At 39.5% G+C, this 18,961-nt stretch overlaps 1 protein-coding gene across 1 annotated transcript in view; it reads left to right on the top strand.

The window, feature by feature from the left end:
• The window catches only part of CRYBG1 (crystallin beta-gamma domain containing 1), a 145,698-nt gene that overhangs the window by 83,113 nt on the left and 43,624 nt on the right, over positions 1 to 18,961 (top strand). Inside the window, exons 3-7 of the mRNA XM_074948185.1 lie at positions 4,544 to 6,060; positions 12,867 to 14,247; positions 14,369 to 14,545; positions 17,142 to 17,189; positions 17,308 to 17,426. Of these exons, the coding sequence (XP_074804286.1) occupies positions 4,544 to 6,060; positions 12,867 to 14,247; positions 14,369 to 14,545; positions 17,142 to 17,189; positions 17,308 to 17,426 (3,242 nt within the window). The remainder of the gene's footprint in view (positions 1 to 4,543; positions 6,061 to 12,866; positions 14,248 to 14,368; positions 14,546 to 17,141; positions 17,190 to 17,307; positions 17,427 to 18,961) is intronic.

Raw genomic sequence — 18,961 nt, forward strand, 5'->3', positions numbered from 1 at the left:
TTAGCTCTTTTTAATGTATGAATAATATAGCATATAAGAATGGCATACTGGATCAGACCAAAGGTCCATCTAGCCCAGTATCCTGTCTTCCAACAGTGGCCAATGCCAGGTGCTTCAGAGGGAATAAACAGAACAGGCAATCATCAAGTGATCCATCCCGTCACCCATGCCAGCATTGGGCAAACTGAGGCTAGGGACACCATCCCTGCCCATCCTGGCTAATAGCCATTGACGGATCTATCATCTATGAACTTATGAACTAGTTTTTTTTTTAATCCTGTTATAGTCTTGGCCTTCACAACATCCTCTGACAAAGAGTTCCACAGGTTGAGTGTGCGTTGTGTGAAGAAATACTTCCTTTTGTTTGTTTTAAACCGGCTGCCCATTAATTTCATTTGGTAACCCCTCGTTCTTGTGTTATGAGGAGTAAATAACACTTCCCTATTTCCTTTCTCCACACCAGTCATTTTATAGACCTCTATCATATCCCCCCTTAGTCATCCCTTCCAACCTGAAAAGTCCCAGTCTTACTAATCTCTCCTCACATGGAAGCTGTTCCATACCCCTAATTATTTTTGTTGCCCTTTTCTGTCCCTTTTCCAGTTCCAGTAGATCTTTTTTGAGACTGGGGGACCAGATCTGCACGCAGTATTCAAGATGTGGGCGTGCCGTGGATTTATAAAGCAGCAATATGTTATATTCTCTCTTATTATCTATCCCTTTCCTAATGATTCCCAATATTCTGTTTGCTTTTTTGTCTGCGGCTGAGACAAAAGTGACTCCAGGATTTCTATCTTGAGTGGTAACAGCAGAGACAAAGTTTCTTGACACCTTAAATGACTGCTTCTTGGAGCACCTAGTCCTAGAACCCACAAGAGGAGAGGCAATTCTTGATTTAGTTCTAAGTGGAGCACAGGATCTGGTCCAAGAGGTAAATATAGCTGAACCACTTGGTAATAGTAACCATAACATAATAAAACTTTATATTTGAGTTGTCTTGATGAGGGTTTTTTTTTATTTATTTAATCTCATCAAGACTTCTCCATTTTCCTCTTGTTTTCTGCTTTATTCAGACTATCCAAAGCCTCTCAAACTTTGGTTTCAAATTTACTAATTTATCCTCTATTAAGTGCTGACTCCCTCTCCATCCCTCAATGCCACATTCTCTACAAGGAAAATGTGTATAGATATATTTTTTGTGTAGAACTGCATTCACTTCTGCAAATTCATTTCTCCTCTTTTGGCTTAAAGTTCTTGCTAGGTAGCCTTGTGGTTTCTTCATTGCCCAAGTTTCTATGCCTGAAATTAAGTAATATGCTTTGTAACAGGATTTTAACTAAAGCATGTTTTAGTACAGAGGCTAGTAAATATTTTTTGAGAAGCTACAATTGTTGAAGGCCAAGTAGCTTGTTCAGGCCACCTCTTCACCGGTCCAGAATCGTTCCATAGTATACACTCATTAAAAAAAACTACTGGACAGACCACTGATCTCCTACTTATTCCGCCCCCTAACCAGTTGGAATCTGTACACGATCTTTCCAACTAGTGTGCCTGCAGCACGTCAAGTAAAATAGCTGATCGGCAAACAACAATTATGATAATTAACCAAACACGATGCTGCTTAGTGCATCCACTCCCGCCCCCATCCTGGGCATTTGCTTTGTACAAAACCACTTTGCCGTCTTTAAGCCCTGTTTTATAACGCGAGCAGCTCCCTACAGGTAGATGGCGCGACTGGATACTTTAGATTCTAAGCTTTTTTTCCCTCAGCATCAAAGTTTGTCGGTTTTGCTCGGGGCGGCTTTTTGCCCTGGATAGCTGGGAATAGGCTCTGCTATAGCAGCCGCTCAAGTTGTTCAGACACGCGCTGGTAGTGCCAACTCCCCGTCTTTATGCATTGCCGATTGTTGGCTCCTTGCATTCCTCTTCTCCTTGATGAGCTCCCGTCCTGCTCCCCCCTCTCTCCCTTCTGAGCCGCTGTCTCCTCTCTACCGTCCTGTTCTTCAACCCCCCTTGCCCTCTTCCCTGGTGCCCTGGGCTGCGCTGCCGAGTCTCACCCGCTGGGCGCTGAGCGTCCCTTGCATCCCGGCCTGCGTGCTCAGGTTCTGCGCCCGTTGTCACCCGCCCACGCCTTTGCAGCCGCTCCTCTGCGCGCTGAATGCCCCCGCTTCCCGGGCACGCCCAGCCCGCATTGCCCTGGGGCCCTGCCGCAGCTCCGGGGGCCCCGGCCGGCGCAGCGCGTGGAGGGAGTGGCGCGAGGAGGCGGAGCTGCTGCTGCTGCTGCTGCTGCAGGCGGGCCGGAGCGCTCACACAGCTGGCGCCTCTGCCGCGGGAACTGGCGGAGCGACGCTTTCCCGGCGGGTCAGACGGGGGCGGCTGCGCTGATTGCGCTCCCTCGCGGGGCACTGGGCTCGGGGCTGCCGGAGGAAGGAGGCGCTGGGGGCCACCTAGGTCTCGCTGTGAGTAGCCTGCCTGCCGCTGGGCTGGGACGCCGGGCTGGTGGGGGTGCGAACTGCTGTGGCCGGGGGCGGGGTAAGGGGCTGACAGGCAAATCTCTGCCGTTGAAGCGGCTGGCTTTCCTGTCTCCTGGCTTTCCCTGCCCTTATCAGCGGCAGGAAGGAGCGGGGCATAGTTGAGGGATGAGTGTGCGCTGCGCCCACACCTGGCTGCGAGCACGGATGCCAGTGGACGGACCCTGTGCAGTGTAAACTCAGTAATCACGGCTAAAGTCCGCGTGGGGCGCAGAGCTAGGCAGGCCGGGCGTTTTGTGCATTGAAAACCTCCTGCTGCCCCTTCTCTCCAGTGGTTGCGTGTCGGTAAGGAAGGGGAGCATTGTGCGGCTTGCTTAGCCTTTGGGGACACGTGGGCTGAGCTTCCAGCCCTGCTTCGTTCTACAGCTTTGCTAATCGTCCCTCCGTTGTGTACCGCTCCCATGGCTTCAACATTATGGCTTCATGCATCCGAGGAAGTGAGCTGTAGCTCACGAAAGCTTATGCTCAAATGAATTGGTTAGTCTCTGAGGTGCCACAAGTCCTCCTTTTCTTTTTGCGAATACAGACTAACACTACTGCTACTCTGAAACCTAACATTATATTATTAGCACCAGTAATCTCTGATGCTGCTCTTTCACCTGAGGGAGGGGAGGGAGACATAACATGAGCTGTATGCTTCAGGAGGTGTTTCCTATAGGGACAGTGATTCACAGTGCTTGTCATCTCACTTTATATGGCCACAGAGCAACCTCATTTTTCACTGAGTGTCTGTATACTTAACTATGAATAGGCCCTTGTCAGAATTATATTTTTTGTATAATTTAGACAGATGCTATTGTTTATTTGTAAGATTTTTTTTGAATTTTTATTGATTTAAATGTTCACAGTTGCACAGAATCGTGTTAAGAATTGTTTTTATTTTAATATGTATTTTTCAGTTATGGGAAATTATAGGAGGAGGGAGTCAGACAATTATTTACTGGCAGTAGATGCTGAGATTCAAAAAGTTCAAACTTTATAACAATTAAAACATAAATTTTAAAATATATAAGGTAAATAGCCTTAAATCAAACTCTAAGTTCTCAAGCAGCATTTTTCTTTCTTTGCCTATCTGTAAACTTTGATTATGGATGGAAATATTTTTGTTAGCTTATGTGTGTATGGTGAAATAAATGTTTATCAGCATTTACTGATAAAAATCTAATCCTTTCAATGCTAGCTATAAAGAAAATATTAGTCTATTTAAAAATAAAACTGTACACAATTTATCGTGAAAAGACTTAGACTATGTTAATATTGTGAAAGGGTCTTTGTTTATTTTGCTCTAATTTTTCAGTAAACAAAATTGATTTGTATTGATTTGTACTAATCCCTTTAGACAGGAAATATTATTTAAAATGTTTCTGTTATATTTTGATTGCTGAAGATTTTCCATTGCATTATGCCTGCTTTTTAAAGTGTTTATAAATTCTTTGTAACTTACTGACAGATATTGTAAATATACTGAAATTCTCTAGATAACCTGTCAAACAGGAAATAAGTTTATTTGAAGTTATAGGGTAAAATTTCACTCATAGGGTTAAATTCTGCCCTTAGTCACTTATACTAATATGCATTGAACTCAATGGTGTGGCACTATTTTAGTAGAGGGCAGATTTTGGTCCACAGTGTAACATTGCTCGTATTATTTTTCCTGTGTAGTAATTTAACCTACCTTTGCAAATTTGCTATGGAAATTTATCACTTCAGACATAAAAATCTATGGACCTCTCTTCACATTGATGAACAAACTAAAAGTGTGTGCACAAGTGTTTGAAGATTTGAGACTTCTATTACCAATAATATTAAAGCAAGATGTGTGTAATTAGAAAAGCATTATATAACAATATATAAACAAAAGTAAAGCATATCTTTTCTAAGATGACCTACTGTTTAATAAAGTTTAGTTCCCCTTGGCTACCTCTTGGAACATATAAATGTTCATTAATAATATGTTTCTTGAAGAAATACCTTTCACATTATCAAACTTTTTTTTTTCTAATTTTGTTTAGTCTAAAACACAGTCTCCAGAATCTTCCAAAGAAGAGAACAAAAAGAAACCAGTTTTGGGAAAGCTTGGAAATTTGTTTAGTACAGGGAGGAGAAAAAATGCCAAAAATTCACTAGAACCCTCTAAAAGTCCAAATATTAAAAGTGGGAAATCAGTTTCACCTTATAAGGATACAGCTTCACTCAAATCAATAGATAGTGAAGACCTAAAGGAAGAAGAATGTACAATTCCCCAGGTGCAGGAGGCAAGAAGATGGAATGCTCTTGCAGAGACACAAGAATATTGTGAGAAAATAACACCTTCGAGTCACAGTATTATTACAGCATGGAGCAGCAAGGAAGGCTTTTCTGATATCGAGTGGTCACCTGATTGGAACAGTAGCACTGGAACAATAAAAAACACATTCTCTGAAAGTGACCTTACAGTGGAGACATTGGAACTAAAAGAAGAGCCTGTTGTAGACATTACTAATTCCACAACACCGGATTTCATCAGAAGTTTGAATAATTTATCTAGTGAAGACTTAGAAAATAACATATTAAATAATAAACAACTAGTGAATGTGCAAGGGTCTTCACAACCTGAGTGTGCAGCGTCAAAGGAATTGCCACACAGTTTGAAATCCAAATCAGCTGAGCACATACATCCTGCTAGAGTTCTAACATTAGATATCTATCTTAGTAAAACAGAAGAAACACCTTTTAATGAATCTGTGACTTTTCTATCAGGAGAAGTTTGGGGTGAAACAGACACAATGGATAAAAAATCTGTTACTAGGAGATCTGGAAAGAGGAGGAAATCTCAGTCATCTAGTGAGACTCTAAATGGAGAGAGAAATCAGACTGAGAATACTGCAAAAGAAGATTCTGCTTTTGGTGATGTTCCTTCTGATGTGGTTTCAGAAAAGATAACCAATTCAGAAAGAAAAATTAAATCTCCTCAACAGACTCCTGAACGGAACTCTTCTACCTTGAGTAACCAGGACTTAAAAGTCGGATCTAACCACAAGGGGCTGCCTAAAACTGAATCTGAGAAAAGCAAACAGCAGCTCCCAACTTCATCCCCTTTCAGGAGAAGATCATTTAAAAAGAATCCATCTGATGCAGTCCCTGTTTCTCCCACCGGTTTGAAGAGTCCACTAAAAGATTCTTTACCAAAAAAGCAGTTTATACAGCCTATGGCAGCAACAGAAGGTAACCCAACAACAAAAAGTACTTCAGTGGAAAAGGGAGCAGTATCTGCACCTTCTAGTGAAAGCAAAGCAGAGACCTCCAAAGTTTCCTCTCCCAATGACACAGAGAATACCACTTCTTTACTTTCTGAAAGTAAAACTGAATCCAAGACGGCAAAACGTGTAAATAGCTCTGATGGAAAAGCTGCCTTGCTTACTGAAGGGATTCAGAATGGAGAACTAGGCAAATCCACCGAAAAACAAGCAAGTTCCGATTTAAACAGCACAAAGCTGAGAAATTTATGTTTGGATGTTTCCAGATCTACAGTTACAACAAAAATTAGCCTGTAAGTAATTTATACTTTAATTTGACTGCTCGTAGCTTTTACCTTGACAAAATCAATACATTTTCATATAGCACTTATTAAATATCTATCTAAATTTTTCTCAATAAAAATGACACTGAGAATTTGAAAATCATGCATTTCTGTCAAATTTTGTGTGGACCACAGAATGAGTAACACTTAAGGATTCCTTTAATTGAAAAAAATTACTAAAAATGGTATTTTTTTTCAGTTTTTCTTTGTGCTTTTGATAACTTTGTGTGTAGTCCATTTCACTGTGTGCTACTGTATTCATTTAGTTTCTCCTTTGCGGGAAAGACCCTTATAAACATCAGCTGGAGAGGTTAAAAACCAATACTGTTTAAAAATTATTCTGTCAAAAAGTGGACTTTTAATATTGACACTTCTAAAAATTCAAGTTGACAGTGTCCCATATTATATTATGAAGTGACAGTCACTCTTGTATCAGAGCAATAGAAAAGTAAAATCTGCGGTTAGATGGATGCTTAATTTGAATTCAAGGTGTTGAAAAGTAAAATATCTCCTACAATGCTTACTGTCAAAGTTTGACCCTGACATTAAAAAGCAGGGTAACAAAACACCTTGTCTTGGTTATTGTTGATTGAAACTTGGTGATGGGGATGAATGCTCTTTCTAATCGATAAATGTTCAGGTCCGTGTTGCTGCTCTATGCTGACAGGAGAGAGCTCTCCTGTCGACATAATTAAATCACCCCCAACAAGCGACGGTAACTGTGTTGGCAGGAGAAACTCTCCTACCGCCATAGCATTGTGTACACTACCACTGGCAGATGTCGCTCAGGAGGGTGTGTTTTTTCACACCCCTGAGCGACATAGGTTTTGCCGACATAAGTGGTAGTATAGACATGGCCTTATAGTGAGATTGTTGACTACTGCTGTTAGTCATACACTTCTGTAGCAGCATCAGTCAAGTGAATGTCACACTTTATATAGGCAGCTGACTTCAGCTGAGATAGTTAAAATACCAGATGAGATTCATCAGGTCATAATTTGAAAATGTTCCAATCAGAACATGTGAATTGTAAAACTAGGCGTGTATCAAATTGCTGTGTAATGGAAAAAAAGATTGGCAATCTCATAACAAAGAGGCTTTTTTTCCCCACACACTTCATTAGGCAGAAGCAGAAACTTACCTTGCATAGCTCAGAGGGCCGTGTTTTTACTTTTAAAAGTTTAAGAAGACATGAAGCATTTTTCTCAAAAAGTTTACTTTTTATCCCTTTCTATTTGACTAACTCCAGTTATTTTCACAGATTCCCCTGGCCTATTGAATGAAACTAAACCTTAGCAATATCGTTGTATTTTATAATGCCAAAACATGCTTGCTTTTACACCATTATACTCAAAGTCTGCAAAGATCTGGGAATAATTAAATGCTGCTATAGAAGCATTACAGATGATAGACACATTTGTGGGGTTTTTTTTTATTTGACAGTTCCATACAAGTAGTGATAGTATTTTTTGTCCTTTAAATGGTTTTGGCAAACAAGGGTAGCTGACCTCCCCCGACACACCCCCACCTCCACACGTTACAAAATATGGATATTTAAAATCCAGGATACTTTCCTTATTATGTTATAACACCTTTTAAAAGGGGCAAATTTGAGACCCAAGAGACCTGAGTCTACCTTTAATGAGGTTATAGCCAAATTTAGGATGATAGTATATCATAATCAGAGCTGAGGCTTGCAACTATTTTGGTATTCTTAATGCAAATCTTGGCCTCAGTTCTCATTGGTAATGTTCAAACATTTGTTTTTGTAGCTGCCTGCATTTGTGCCCATTTGTTAAATTAGCCAGGTCTGTGATCACACAATTTTGTTTTGCTTGCGTCAGCCATTGATGTTCTGGCATCGGTGTAATTTGTGAAGCTTGTCATTTTTGCTGTATATTACCTGTGTGAGTCACCTTCCCTATATGGCTAAACTGGGGGAGGTCTAACTGCTTTCTTCTTAAGGCTGACTGCTAGGTTGTAAACAGTATGTCATCTTTAAAGGGGAATCCACCAGTATTTATCTTAGGGCTTGTCTACACTTAAAACGCAGTAGTGGCGCGGCTGTAGCAGTTCAAAGAAGACGCTGCCTACACCGATGGGAGGGCTTCTCCTGTCAGCATAGGTAGTCCACTTTCCCAAGAGGCGGTAGCTAGGTTGACAGGAGAATTCTCTCGTCACCCTAGTGCTGTCTACACTGGGGGTTAGGTCAGTTTAACTGCGTCGCTCAGGAGTGTGGATTTTTCACACCCTTGAGCAAAGTAATTATACCAACTTAATTTCCTAGTGTAGACCAGGCCTTATACCTGCTCACACTTGGCAAGCAGATAGTTTCAGGTTTAGTGAATTGGAGGCTGAGTTGCACTGCTTAGTGAATTGTATGAATTAGCCAGACTTGAATGAGTGTAGGAGGCAGGTTTACATGATAGATTATCCACTATCTTCCACTCTTCCCCGCATAAGGATATATTTCAAGCATACCAACAGTGAGCCAAGTGTTTTGGTTTTTTTACCTTTGCTTTGTATGGCATTGTTTATCCCATTTTAATGCAAAGTAGACCTTACCTGGTGCCTCATGCTTTAAGGCAGCATTTCCGAAAGTGCGGAACATTCCTCTTTGGGGGAATGGGTTCTCAAAAGTTCAGATGTGGGGTGCACAGACAGACCTCTTAATTATTTGGCAGAGTCTGTTTTCGTTTTTTGAAAGAGAGGTTTCTACCTGTCGCTGTGAAGAAACACATGCTTCACATTTTGAAAGTTAACTGTGGCACAGGTATTTGCCTGAATTGCCGTGATCCTGCAATTATACCTGTGAGACATTAACTGCCTTGTTTTTTCAATGGGTGCTAACTCAGATGTACTCAATAATACTTTATATGTCAAAATTGAGTGCTCATCAGAGCATGTAAGGAAAGAAAAGAAGGATCATATTATGAAAACCAGAAGTCCTCAAAATGTGGGGTGGTGAGAGTGAAGGACTGGCCAGGGGTGGGGGACATGGAAGATGTATACATTAAAATTAGTCTTCCAACAATTGCAGGAGAAGGCACAATTGGTTTCCCTTTTCCTGAAGGGGAACTCAGCTTTCAAAAGTTTAGGAAACACTAGCTTTAGGCAAGCAAAATACTGTGTCTAACGGTATGTCTACATTGCAATGAGACACCCACGGCTGGCCCGTGCCAGCTGACTTGGGCTTGGGCGCTTTTTAATTGCAGTGTCCAAGCCCAGGCTCTAGGATCCAGCGAGATAGGAGGGTCCTAGAGCTCGGGCTGCATCCTGAGCCCAGAAGTCTACACCGCAATTAAAGAGCCCCACAAACCGAGCCAGCTGGCGCCAGCCAGTGGCAGGTTTTTAATTGCAGTGTAGACAAGTCCTAAGTATCTTTAGAATCTTGCTTATGAAGCTGTTTTCTACCTGGTTCCATTACCTTCCTCGAAATATACAGGGAGTTCTTTTCTGTTCCCTTTTTTTAACTTTGTCGGTAGAACTACGTCCGCACCCCTGAGCAACATAATTACACTGACCTAATCCCTAGTGTAGACAGCACTGTGGGCTTCTCCCATTGACACAGCTATCACCTCTCGGAGGTGGACTCCCTACGCTGGCGGGAGAAGCTCTCCTGTCAGCGTAGATGGCATCTTCACTAAACGCTACAGCAGCGCCACCACTGTAGTGCTGTAACAAAGACAAGCCCCAAGTGGTTTTCATGGTTTCAGTTTGTTCTTGCTGAAATACGGCCTGCCTACGGGGCAGTTAGAATTGTCCCTAAGTTTTAACAGTTTCTTTTCTCTGCTTGCCAGATGTTCTACTAGGGCTACTAGGATGATATGAAAAATGGAAAATCTTATGAAAGGAGACTCAAAGAGCTTGGCGTGTTTAGCCTAACCAAACTGAGGAGAGAGATGATTCCTCTCTATAAATACATCAAAGGGATAAATAGCGAGGGAGAGAAGTTACTTAACTTAAGTGCCAGTGTGGACACAAGAATAAATAGATATAAACTGGCCATCAACAAGTTTAGGCTTGAAATTAGATGAAGGTTTCTAACCATCAGAGGAGTGAAGTTCTGGAACAGCCTCCCAAGGGGAGCAGTAGGGGCAAAACACCTAACTGGCTTCAAGACTCAGCTTGATAAGTTTATGGAGGGGATGGTATGATGAGTCTGCCTACAATGGCTTGTAGGCAGCCTTCAACTGCTAGTAGCAAACATCTCCACCAGCCAGTGATGGGGCACTAGATGGGGAGGGCTCTGAGTTACAACAGATCATTCTATCCCAGGTGTCTGGCTGGTGGATCTTGCCCACATGCGCAGGGTCTAACTGATTTGCTGTATTTCAGGTCAGGAGGGAATTTTCCCCTGGGTCAGATTGGCCTTCCTCTGCAGCATGGGGCATTGGTGACTTTCAGGTTTAAGACAAGTGTAAATGGCAGATTCTCTGTAACCTTAAAGAGAAAAGGAGTACTTTTGGCACCTTAGATAATAACAGATTTATTTGAGCATAAGCTTTGATGCATCCGATGAAGTGAGCTGTAGCTCACGAAAGCTTATGCTCAAATAAATTTGTTAGTCTCTAAGGTGCCACAGGTCCTCCTTTTCTTTTTGCGGATACAGACTAACATGGCTGCTACTCTGAAATCTGTAACTGTGAGTCTTTAAATCATGATTTGAGGACTCAGTAACTCAGCCAGAGGCTAGGGGTCTATTACAGGAGTGAGGTTCTGTGGCCTGCAATGTGCAGGAGGTCAGATTAGATGATCATGATGGTCCCTTCTGGCCTGAAGGTCTATGAGTCTACATTGATGAAACTTATGTACCTTCTAGTTGTGATCATATCTGAACAAGTTTCTGTTATCAGTATGTCTGTGTTGGTAGAGGGACTTCTTACAAAACAGATGACATTTGCTGTGCTATATAGGCTATCCACATAAACTCATTTGTACTCACCACCTCTGTCAATTCCTATTCAATTTAGTGAATAGTATTCTATCCAAACAGATAAGCATGAGTGTATGCCAAAAGATCATGTATAGACCTCACCTGTCTTTTTTTTTTTTTTAAAAAAGAGCCTGCTGGGAGCTGATCGGTGATCTCCCACAATCGCCAGACTTCATGTAGTGCATTTACACACACTGTGTGTGTGCACTCATCACTGCATGCGTGTAACTCCCTGTAATGTTTAGGGAACCGATCACAATCACTGAGGGGAGAATGGGTCAGTTAACACTTCAACTCTAACAAGTTTTGAAGATTTATGCCCTAATTTTTTACTGTGTTCTGACCTCTTTACATTGCTCCTGTACCATAAAAGGGCCTGAAAACAGACTTCCCCCTGTCCTGCCAGGAATTTCTTCTCTCCCCATCCTCCTCCATTTGGCAAAGAGGTTCCTTGCCAGCATAACAGCCTTACGCCATCTCCTTCGCAGTCCCTTACGTAGAGTGCATTGGATGGAGTGTGACAGAGCACTCTGCTCTGGCTGTTCTTGGCTGCAGGATGGCCCATAGACAGCTGAGTGAAGCTTCGATGAGTTAGACTAGCCCCAGAGAAAGTTCAACATAATCAACCAAGATTTTGGGAGCCAGAAAGGTGATGTAAAGCCATTGCTCCTGACTGCCCAGGCTGAACCTCCTAAGAAGCACAGCTCAGAATCTGACCTTGAAAATTTGTCATCTTGTGTTTAGAAACCGAAGTTAACAAAACTTTTCAGACTTCACTGTAAATTACCAAACAAAATTCATAATTGGAGAAAATGTTTCTTACCACCCAGTTTAACAAGTATATTTCGGGGGGAAATAAATCAGAGAATGTGATGTTGGGTATCAAGTAGTAGTTTTGGTTGATTTCAAATTTTAAAAAAGGTTGGGTGAAATGAAACTCTTTCAATGTATTCCAAGTTTAAACAGGAAAATAATGAAATAAATTAATTCTTCAAAAGCCCACCTCGATTTACACTGAAAATGTATCTGGCTTATAAAAAAAGAATTCAATTGATTGTCTCCACTGTTAAACTTTGACTTTTGAGATATGTAAATAGTGGAAATCCTCTGGAGTGTTTGGCTATCTGATACACTGTTGTGTTTATCTACCAAATATTGTTAGGAACTTTGCGTGTGTGTGTGTTTAAGTTTGGTAAGCTAGTCAAATAATGTCAGTTGACTGTATTACTTGATCATGGTAAAATATTGTCAGATATTCCAGCAAGAATGCCCTTATGTAGGTGTCGGCCTACCTTTTTCATTGCATCATTGTGCCATTCTTACATTTTTTTCAGAACTTCATTTCATTGTGTATCTCACTTTTCTGAATTGAATTTAACTCTGTTAAATAACTTGGTTTTTTGTAATTAGGCATAGGTACCTATCTAAGGCTAAGCCTATTAAAGATCATAAAGTCTTGCTCTTTTTTCTTAATATTCTAATAAATCAGTGCTTTAAAATATTTGACCATATTTGATGATGATTGACAATGTTTGACTAATATTTGACTAGTCAGCTATTTTTGACTAGTCAGATATTTTTTGACCAGCCAAATGCGCAATCCTTTGTTTGACATTATGAAATACCGGTACGTTGTTCCTGACTTTGGGTTACTGTTGGTAGCACAGTTATTATTCCTTTTTTTTTATGAAATGCTTTTGGAATATTGTAACTTAAACTGAATATTGATACTGGAAAAATATATTGTTATGAAACTGTGTTTTATTTCTTATTTTTAAATTAATACAATGATTCTACTTAAGCATACATTGCAAAATAACTTTCACTGTGCTTCTTGCAGTCCTGCCAAACCCAAGAATGTAGAACTGAATTTTAAAGCTCCTAAAAGTCTTGAAGACCTAGAAAATGAGCACAATTCTCTTGAAAAGCCAGTTAATAAAATTAACAGCAGCATTGCCAACAAAATTTCCTTGTTTGAAAATAAACGTGCTAATCAGCGCCAGCGACCCTCTGATGTCCCTGCTTTGAAAAATAACACTGTATCAAATACATTTGTTGGTAGAGCAAAGCTGAAATTTGGAAAACAACCCCAGGAATATGAACAAACTGATAAAATAATTAATAAGCAAAACAATCACCTGAAGTTACCTGAAAATGTGCCACGGGTGAAAGAAGGCTCAGCAGAAATAAAGACCAAACCTGAAGAAGGCTCTCAAGTAGGAACGTCCGTTAATGAGGAGGTTGAAAAGGCAGCAGAACTGAAGAAAGGAAAAGTTGCAGGATCGCTGTTTAACCAAACAAGCAAAACAGATGCTAATGCTTGCTCTTTAAGACAAGCTGATGTAGAAGCTACCGCTATTAATAAAGACAGTTTGTTACCTATAACATCTTTACAAGATGCCAACAAAAATGAAATCTTAAAAGATAATGTTAATAGAGCAATTAATGCAAGCTCAAAATTCCACCACAGTGAAGAAAAAATACTGTTATCAAACAGAGAGATCTCATCTCCTTGTAAAGATGATAAATGTCTCCTAAAATCTGATGTAGTTTCCAAAGAATCCGAATTAGAGGAGAATGTGCTTTTTCAGATACAAAATGAAGGCAAAAAGATAGAAACAGGAGAGCCAATTTCTACAAACGTGCAGTGTAACAAAGGCAATTTAGAAAACGTACGGACATTAGAGCAAAATATTATCAATATACAGCAAAGCCCAAGTAACACTGGTAATATTTCTCCTGGTAAAGATGAGAGTATTTCTGATTCCCCTTCTGACATGAAAAAGTTTACCGAAACTATCAAAAATCTAGACAGCTCAGTTTGCATACCCCAGAAGAAGAAAAGGCCAAAGCTTCCAAATTTCCCTGCACCCCATTTTGCAATGCCTCCAATTCATGAAGACAACTTAGAGAAAGTATTTGATCCCAGTGTATTTACATTGGGTTTGGGAATAAAGAGAGGAAAAACACAAGATCTAGCACCAGCCCTACAACTTAAAATGCAGAACAGGGATAGTACAGATGGTGAAATTAAGAGGTCCCGTCTGGAAAAAAGCGCTGTCTTCTCAAGCTTGCTGTCATCTACAGCTAAAGGAAAGGTGTTTACTCCCTCTGTAACCTCAGTAAATACTATTACAACAACTTTCTCAACTGACTCCTCAGAGATGCCTGCTTTACAACTTGATGCAGTCAGACCATTTGACATGCCTCAAAACTCTGAGGTAATAAAACTAAATAATTCAGAAAATTAAACCTTATGAAACCCTGCCTGGCTGTTAAAAAACAAAAAACAAAAAAAAACCCAACAACAAAAAACCCTTTAATTTTGATTTTGCAATTCAGTCTCTTTCAGGTTTAAAAGTTCCAAATTACATGGAAAAATATTTGCAAACAGATGATGCAAAAGAAGAACTAAATTCACAAATGCCAAACTATGGAAGCACTGGCAAAAATTTCTCAAACTGGTTAAAGTCTAGCTCATGTGAACCAAATATCCCTTCTGGCTTTCTAGACGGAGAGGTGAGCATGTTGCAGTTCTTCTAAGTGGTTTGAAAAGTTATTCAGTTTTCATGTTATCTTCAGTACACACAATTTGACTTGGAAGGAAAAACAAGTAGCGAAGTACATAAATTGTGAGTTTAGAAGAGTGGCTAAATGTGGCAATGATAGCGTGTGTGTGTGTGTGTGTGTCTCCCTTATTATTTATTAAGATTCCTAGGATAAGGACACATTGTAGAATCATCAATAATCAAACACTAGACATTCTGTTCTGAATCCTCACTTTCCCTTTTTTTAAATAAAGCTTGTTCTGATTTACTTCTGTAAATCAGTAGAATACTTTCTGTTTTCTTGCCCAATTCTGTAGACTTTTGAAGACATACACTCCCTTTCGATATTCACTGCTTCCCTCCCCAACAAGATACAGGGCCATTCCACTGCTGCAGAGATAATGGGTCAGGCTTCCTTACTCCTCATATTTAGGGCAGTAGTCATAATTTTTAGGGAGACTTTAAAAATGGCCTGGCAGTGATGGTGAAAGGTGCTGGATTAATAGCCCTGGATATTGAAGTCCTTTTATCTATTCACAGAATGGGTGTTCATGGGAAGCATCCACACAGAATATTAACTTGATTTTTAAAGTTAATTTAAGGGCAGACCTGCTTGTTCCCTTAGTAACATTCTGTTGCACTACATGTTAGGATCAACTCACATTACTGCTGTCTGAACTATGAATAAATGTACAACTATTTCTACTGCTACAGACCTCTAACATTCAAAAATATTTCCCACCGATACCAAAAAGGCAAAGTACATTCAGTAGGTGGTGGGAAAGAAGGAGAGTAGCGGAGCTGTGAGCTCCCAAATTTAAGTGTCTCCTCAAAATGGTGTATAGAATTGAGGGAGAATACAGAAAACCAGGAAGTACTTCTCAAAACTGAATAATTTTTCTGCTCTCTTTGGTGTATCCACCACAGTGCTTAATCTTTTTTTAAAAAAATAGTAGTTTGGGGCACTTGGAAGGCTGTTCCATTAGCTGTTTCTTCCCCCCCCCCCCCCCCCGGAAGCAGAAAGCACTGTCCTGCACTATTAAGGTTGGGTGTTCTTTCCATCAGAGTTGAGACTTTTGTCAAATGTTTCAAGACTACAGATTAGTTTGAATGTAGCAGTAGTTTCGATTTACATTGCGAGGAGAAGTGCTCTTGCGCTGATCTTTTCTAATGTGATGATTTCAAAAATAGATTGTGAAGCTCAATGATTAAAGATATTTCAGTGGTTACTTACCCATCCATGTTTATTCTGCTGCCATTGGGTTAAATGGAATGTTTTTAACAAGCATACGGTCCTGATCCCACAAAAAGAACCATGTAGGCACATAAAACTTACTCCCATGGATTTCATAGGATTCCATGCATCTCCCTTTGTAGGACTGGGGCCTTTTTTTTACTTTATCTTCCTTAGGAGAGGAAGAGAAAATTGTTTTATTTGTATGAAGTGGACCTATTGTACATGTTCTCTTGACTAAGCTTGATAATAAAGTTAATAAGCAGCATAAAGGAAAGGAATATAAGGACAGCAACAAAAAATGACCTTAAAAAACTGGGCAAATGCTGACTGGAATTTAATCAGAAGCTAGAAAACCAGTCCTGCAGTAGTATTCTCAACTCATTATGATGATGCCTATAAAAAATGAGCAATCATTAGGCAGCTGGTGTTCTGAGACAATGCCTGTCATGCTCACCAGCATTGTCTCAGTGTTTCCTTGCACTTTGCAGTCTGTCTGTCTATCCATCTGTGGTGTGTTGTCTTTTACTTAGATTGTAAACTCTTTGGGGCAGGGGATGTCTTTTTGTTCTTTTTCCACTTCTGAAGATGATAGGGTCTTGGTCCATGGGTATTAGTGCAATATAAATATATTAAAATGTTAACATTTTCTTCCGTTCTTTAGAAACACAATATATAATTACAGCTTTATTGCATATTCTCTATCACTTAATTCAACATTGGTTTAAAATGTTTGCTTTTAAAATTATATGTTTTCTGACTCAAAGTGTAGTTTGACTGTTTTGTCTGGCATATTTTTGTTTAGTCTCCTGGTGTTCTCACATATTCTTTTAAATTTATAAATCCACATTTTATAACTAAAAGATGTCCATAAGAAAATGATTATGCTGATTATTTTAAATGTATATTTTTATATGCCAGCATATCTAATCTTTACAATATTTGTATTTGCTTTTTAAAAAATAATTTTTGTAGCATTTTTTCCATAGTATCTCTATACAAAAAACATTTTACTTTTTAATTGTAGAGCATATGCTTCTGTAATTCCAGCACAACCCCAATTTAAGTGGTCTGTAGGAACACCTTTGGAAAATCTGGAAAGCTGGCCAGCAAGATTTTCAAGGCTACCTGGTCCACAGGCAGCACTTCGACTAGTATAACATTTGTGCACGTGTGACGAAGTGGTCTTCAGTAGGAGAAATTGGAAACAAAATTAAAATCAATTTAAATAATACCAAATGAGAACACACTTAATTATTTTATTGTTTTGTAATGGAAAAATTACACTCTCTATTAAATATCTATTCCTGTTTTTTTCTCCCCTGTCTATCAGGCATTTTCAGGAAACAGCCAAAATAAAATCAATCCCAGACCTGGCAAGGTAATGTTTATATTTTCTATTTTTTGTTACAGACTACTGTTTCCTGTTAGATTAAAAATGGTGATATATAATGCTCATGTGTTTTTTTGTTTGTTTGTTTTGTTTTGTTTTTATACAGATGGTGATATATAGTGAATCAAACTCTCACAAGAATGGTATAGAAGTTTTTAATGATGTTTTGAATTGCAGCTCTTGGGTGCTGTCATCAGTGATTTTAGTTAAAGTCATCCGAGGATGGTAAGATGGGAATTTTTCTCCACATGATTTTGCCCCATATCCATGAGGCTAGGAACAAAAGGAACAGAACCAATTTGTAACTCCACTGCAGTACTGTTTCAGCTTAGTCAATTTAACCATATTTTGATTGTCCGTTACATTTGGGCCAAACCAAATCAAGAAACAGTGTTCTAATATTAGACCCTTCCTAACCTAGTACATGGCTTCTAAACTGTGCCCATTGTCCAGCCAACTGGGATAGCCTGAGCTGGTTTTATACTATATATGCAACTCTTTTAGCAAACATGATTGCTGATCCAGTGTAGACAGGATCTTTACATGTCCCTGAAGGCAAACCTCTGCATCCACCAGAGCCCTATTGAGGCCAATGATATGTAGCATGGAATTAGCTTTAGGCAGCTGGGGTTCCAGGAGGGTGCAAGGATCTGCCTGGCTGGAGTGAATAGCATTATTGAGAGTTGCAGGGGGGGTGTTAGCATAGTAAAGCATGATCATGGTGACATCATTTCAGCTAGAAATCTGTGTGCATTTCTCTTAAATCTTTGTTTCCTCGAAGGGGCATACAGTAGGTGAGAGGTTAAAACTCAGTCTATTTAAAGTTTCCCAGACGGACTTTGCACACTAACAGCCAAGATGCAATATTTTTTCATTAACAAATTTTTCTTTAATAGATTTAGCTGTTTTTGATGTCACGTGTAATTCGCAAGTTACAGATTTTTTTGCCAACTTCTACACCACTAATCTGTGTTTAAAAGCAATCTAATTTGCATACTTTAGTTTACATATTGGACTAATTACCAAATATAAAAGCCTTTGGGCAGTTTAACTCTGCCATAAAATTCATGTAGTCATCCTTTTTTCATTTTAATATCCCTTTCTACATAGCACATGCAAAAGTAGTTATCTCATTGTTCACAAAAAAACCCTACACCACAGCGATATAATGTGGCCATGATGTGGAGTCCTGGAAACCAATAGAAAGCACTTTGAATTTCATCTACAAAATAATTTTCTCTCAACCAAATCCTTTTGCAATAACTTCAGTAAATGATCACTCTGTCTATATCCCCACACACGATGACAGAAGACACTCAGCCTTTGTCCTCATGCCTCACAACATACCTTATGGTAAGTGTGGCATTATTAGACAGAAGTTTCATATCCCATCAGATCCTGTTGCTTCATTATATTTTACTACCAAATTGGTGATGTGAGGAGTTTAGACAATAAAATGCATCTTTTCATATAGTTAGAGATTTACACAAATTCTGGCATTAGATGTGAACCTAGAAAGTGTGTTAAAGCAAGTATTTTTACCATCCCAGATTGCACCAATATAAAAGTGTCAAGCACTTTCTAATGAAATTGCAATGCCATCAATAGGTATTTGTATTTTAAAAAGAACATTAAAAATGAACACTGGACAGTAACTTGCATGTCAGCAACTTTTGGTGTAGTTATTGTCTCCAGTTGATCAGTTGTATTGGAAAAGAATTTCAGAGTTAATGCTTCTGTCCTTTCTTAACTATTACACC

Source organism: Natator depressus, chromosome 3 (genome assembly GCF_965152275.1).
Source record: "Natator depressus isolate rNatDep1 chromosome 3, rNatDep2.hap1, whole genome shotgun sequence".
In the NCBI taxonomy this organism is placed as follows: Eukaryota; Metazoa; Chordata; order Testudines; family Cheloniidae; genus Natator; species Natator depressus.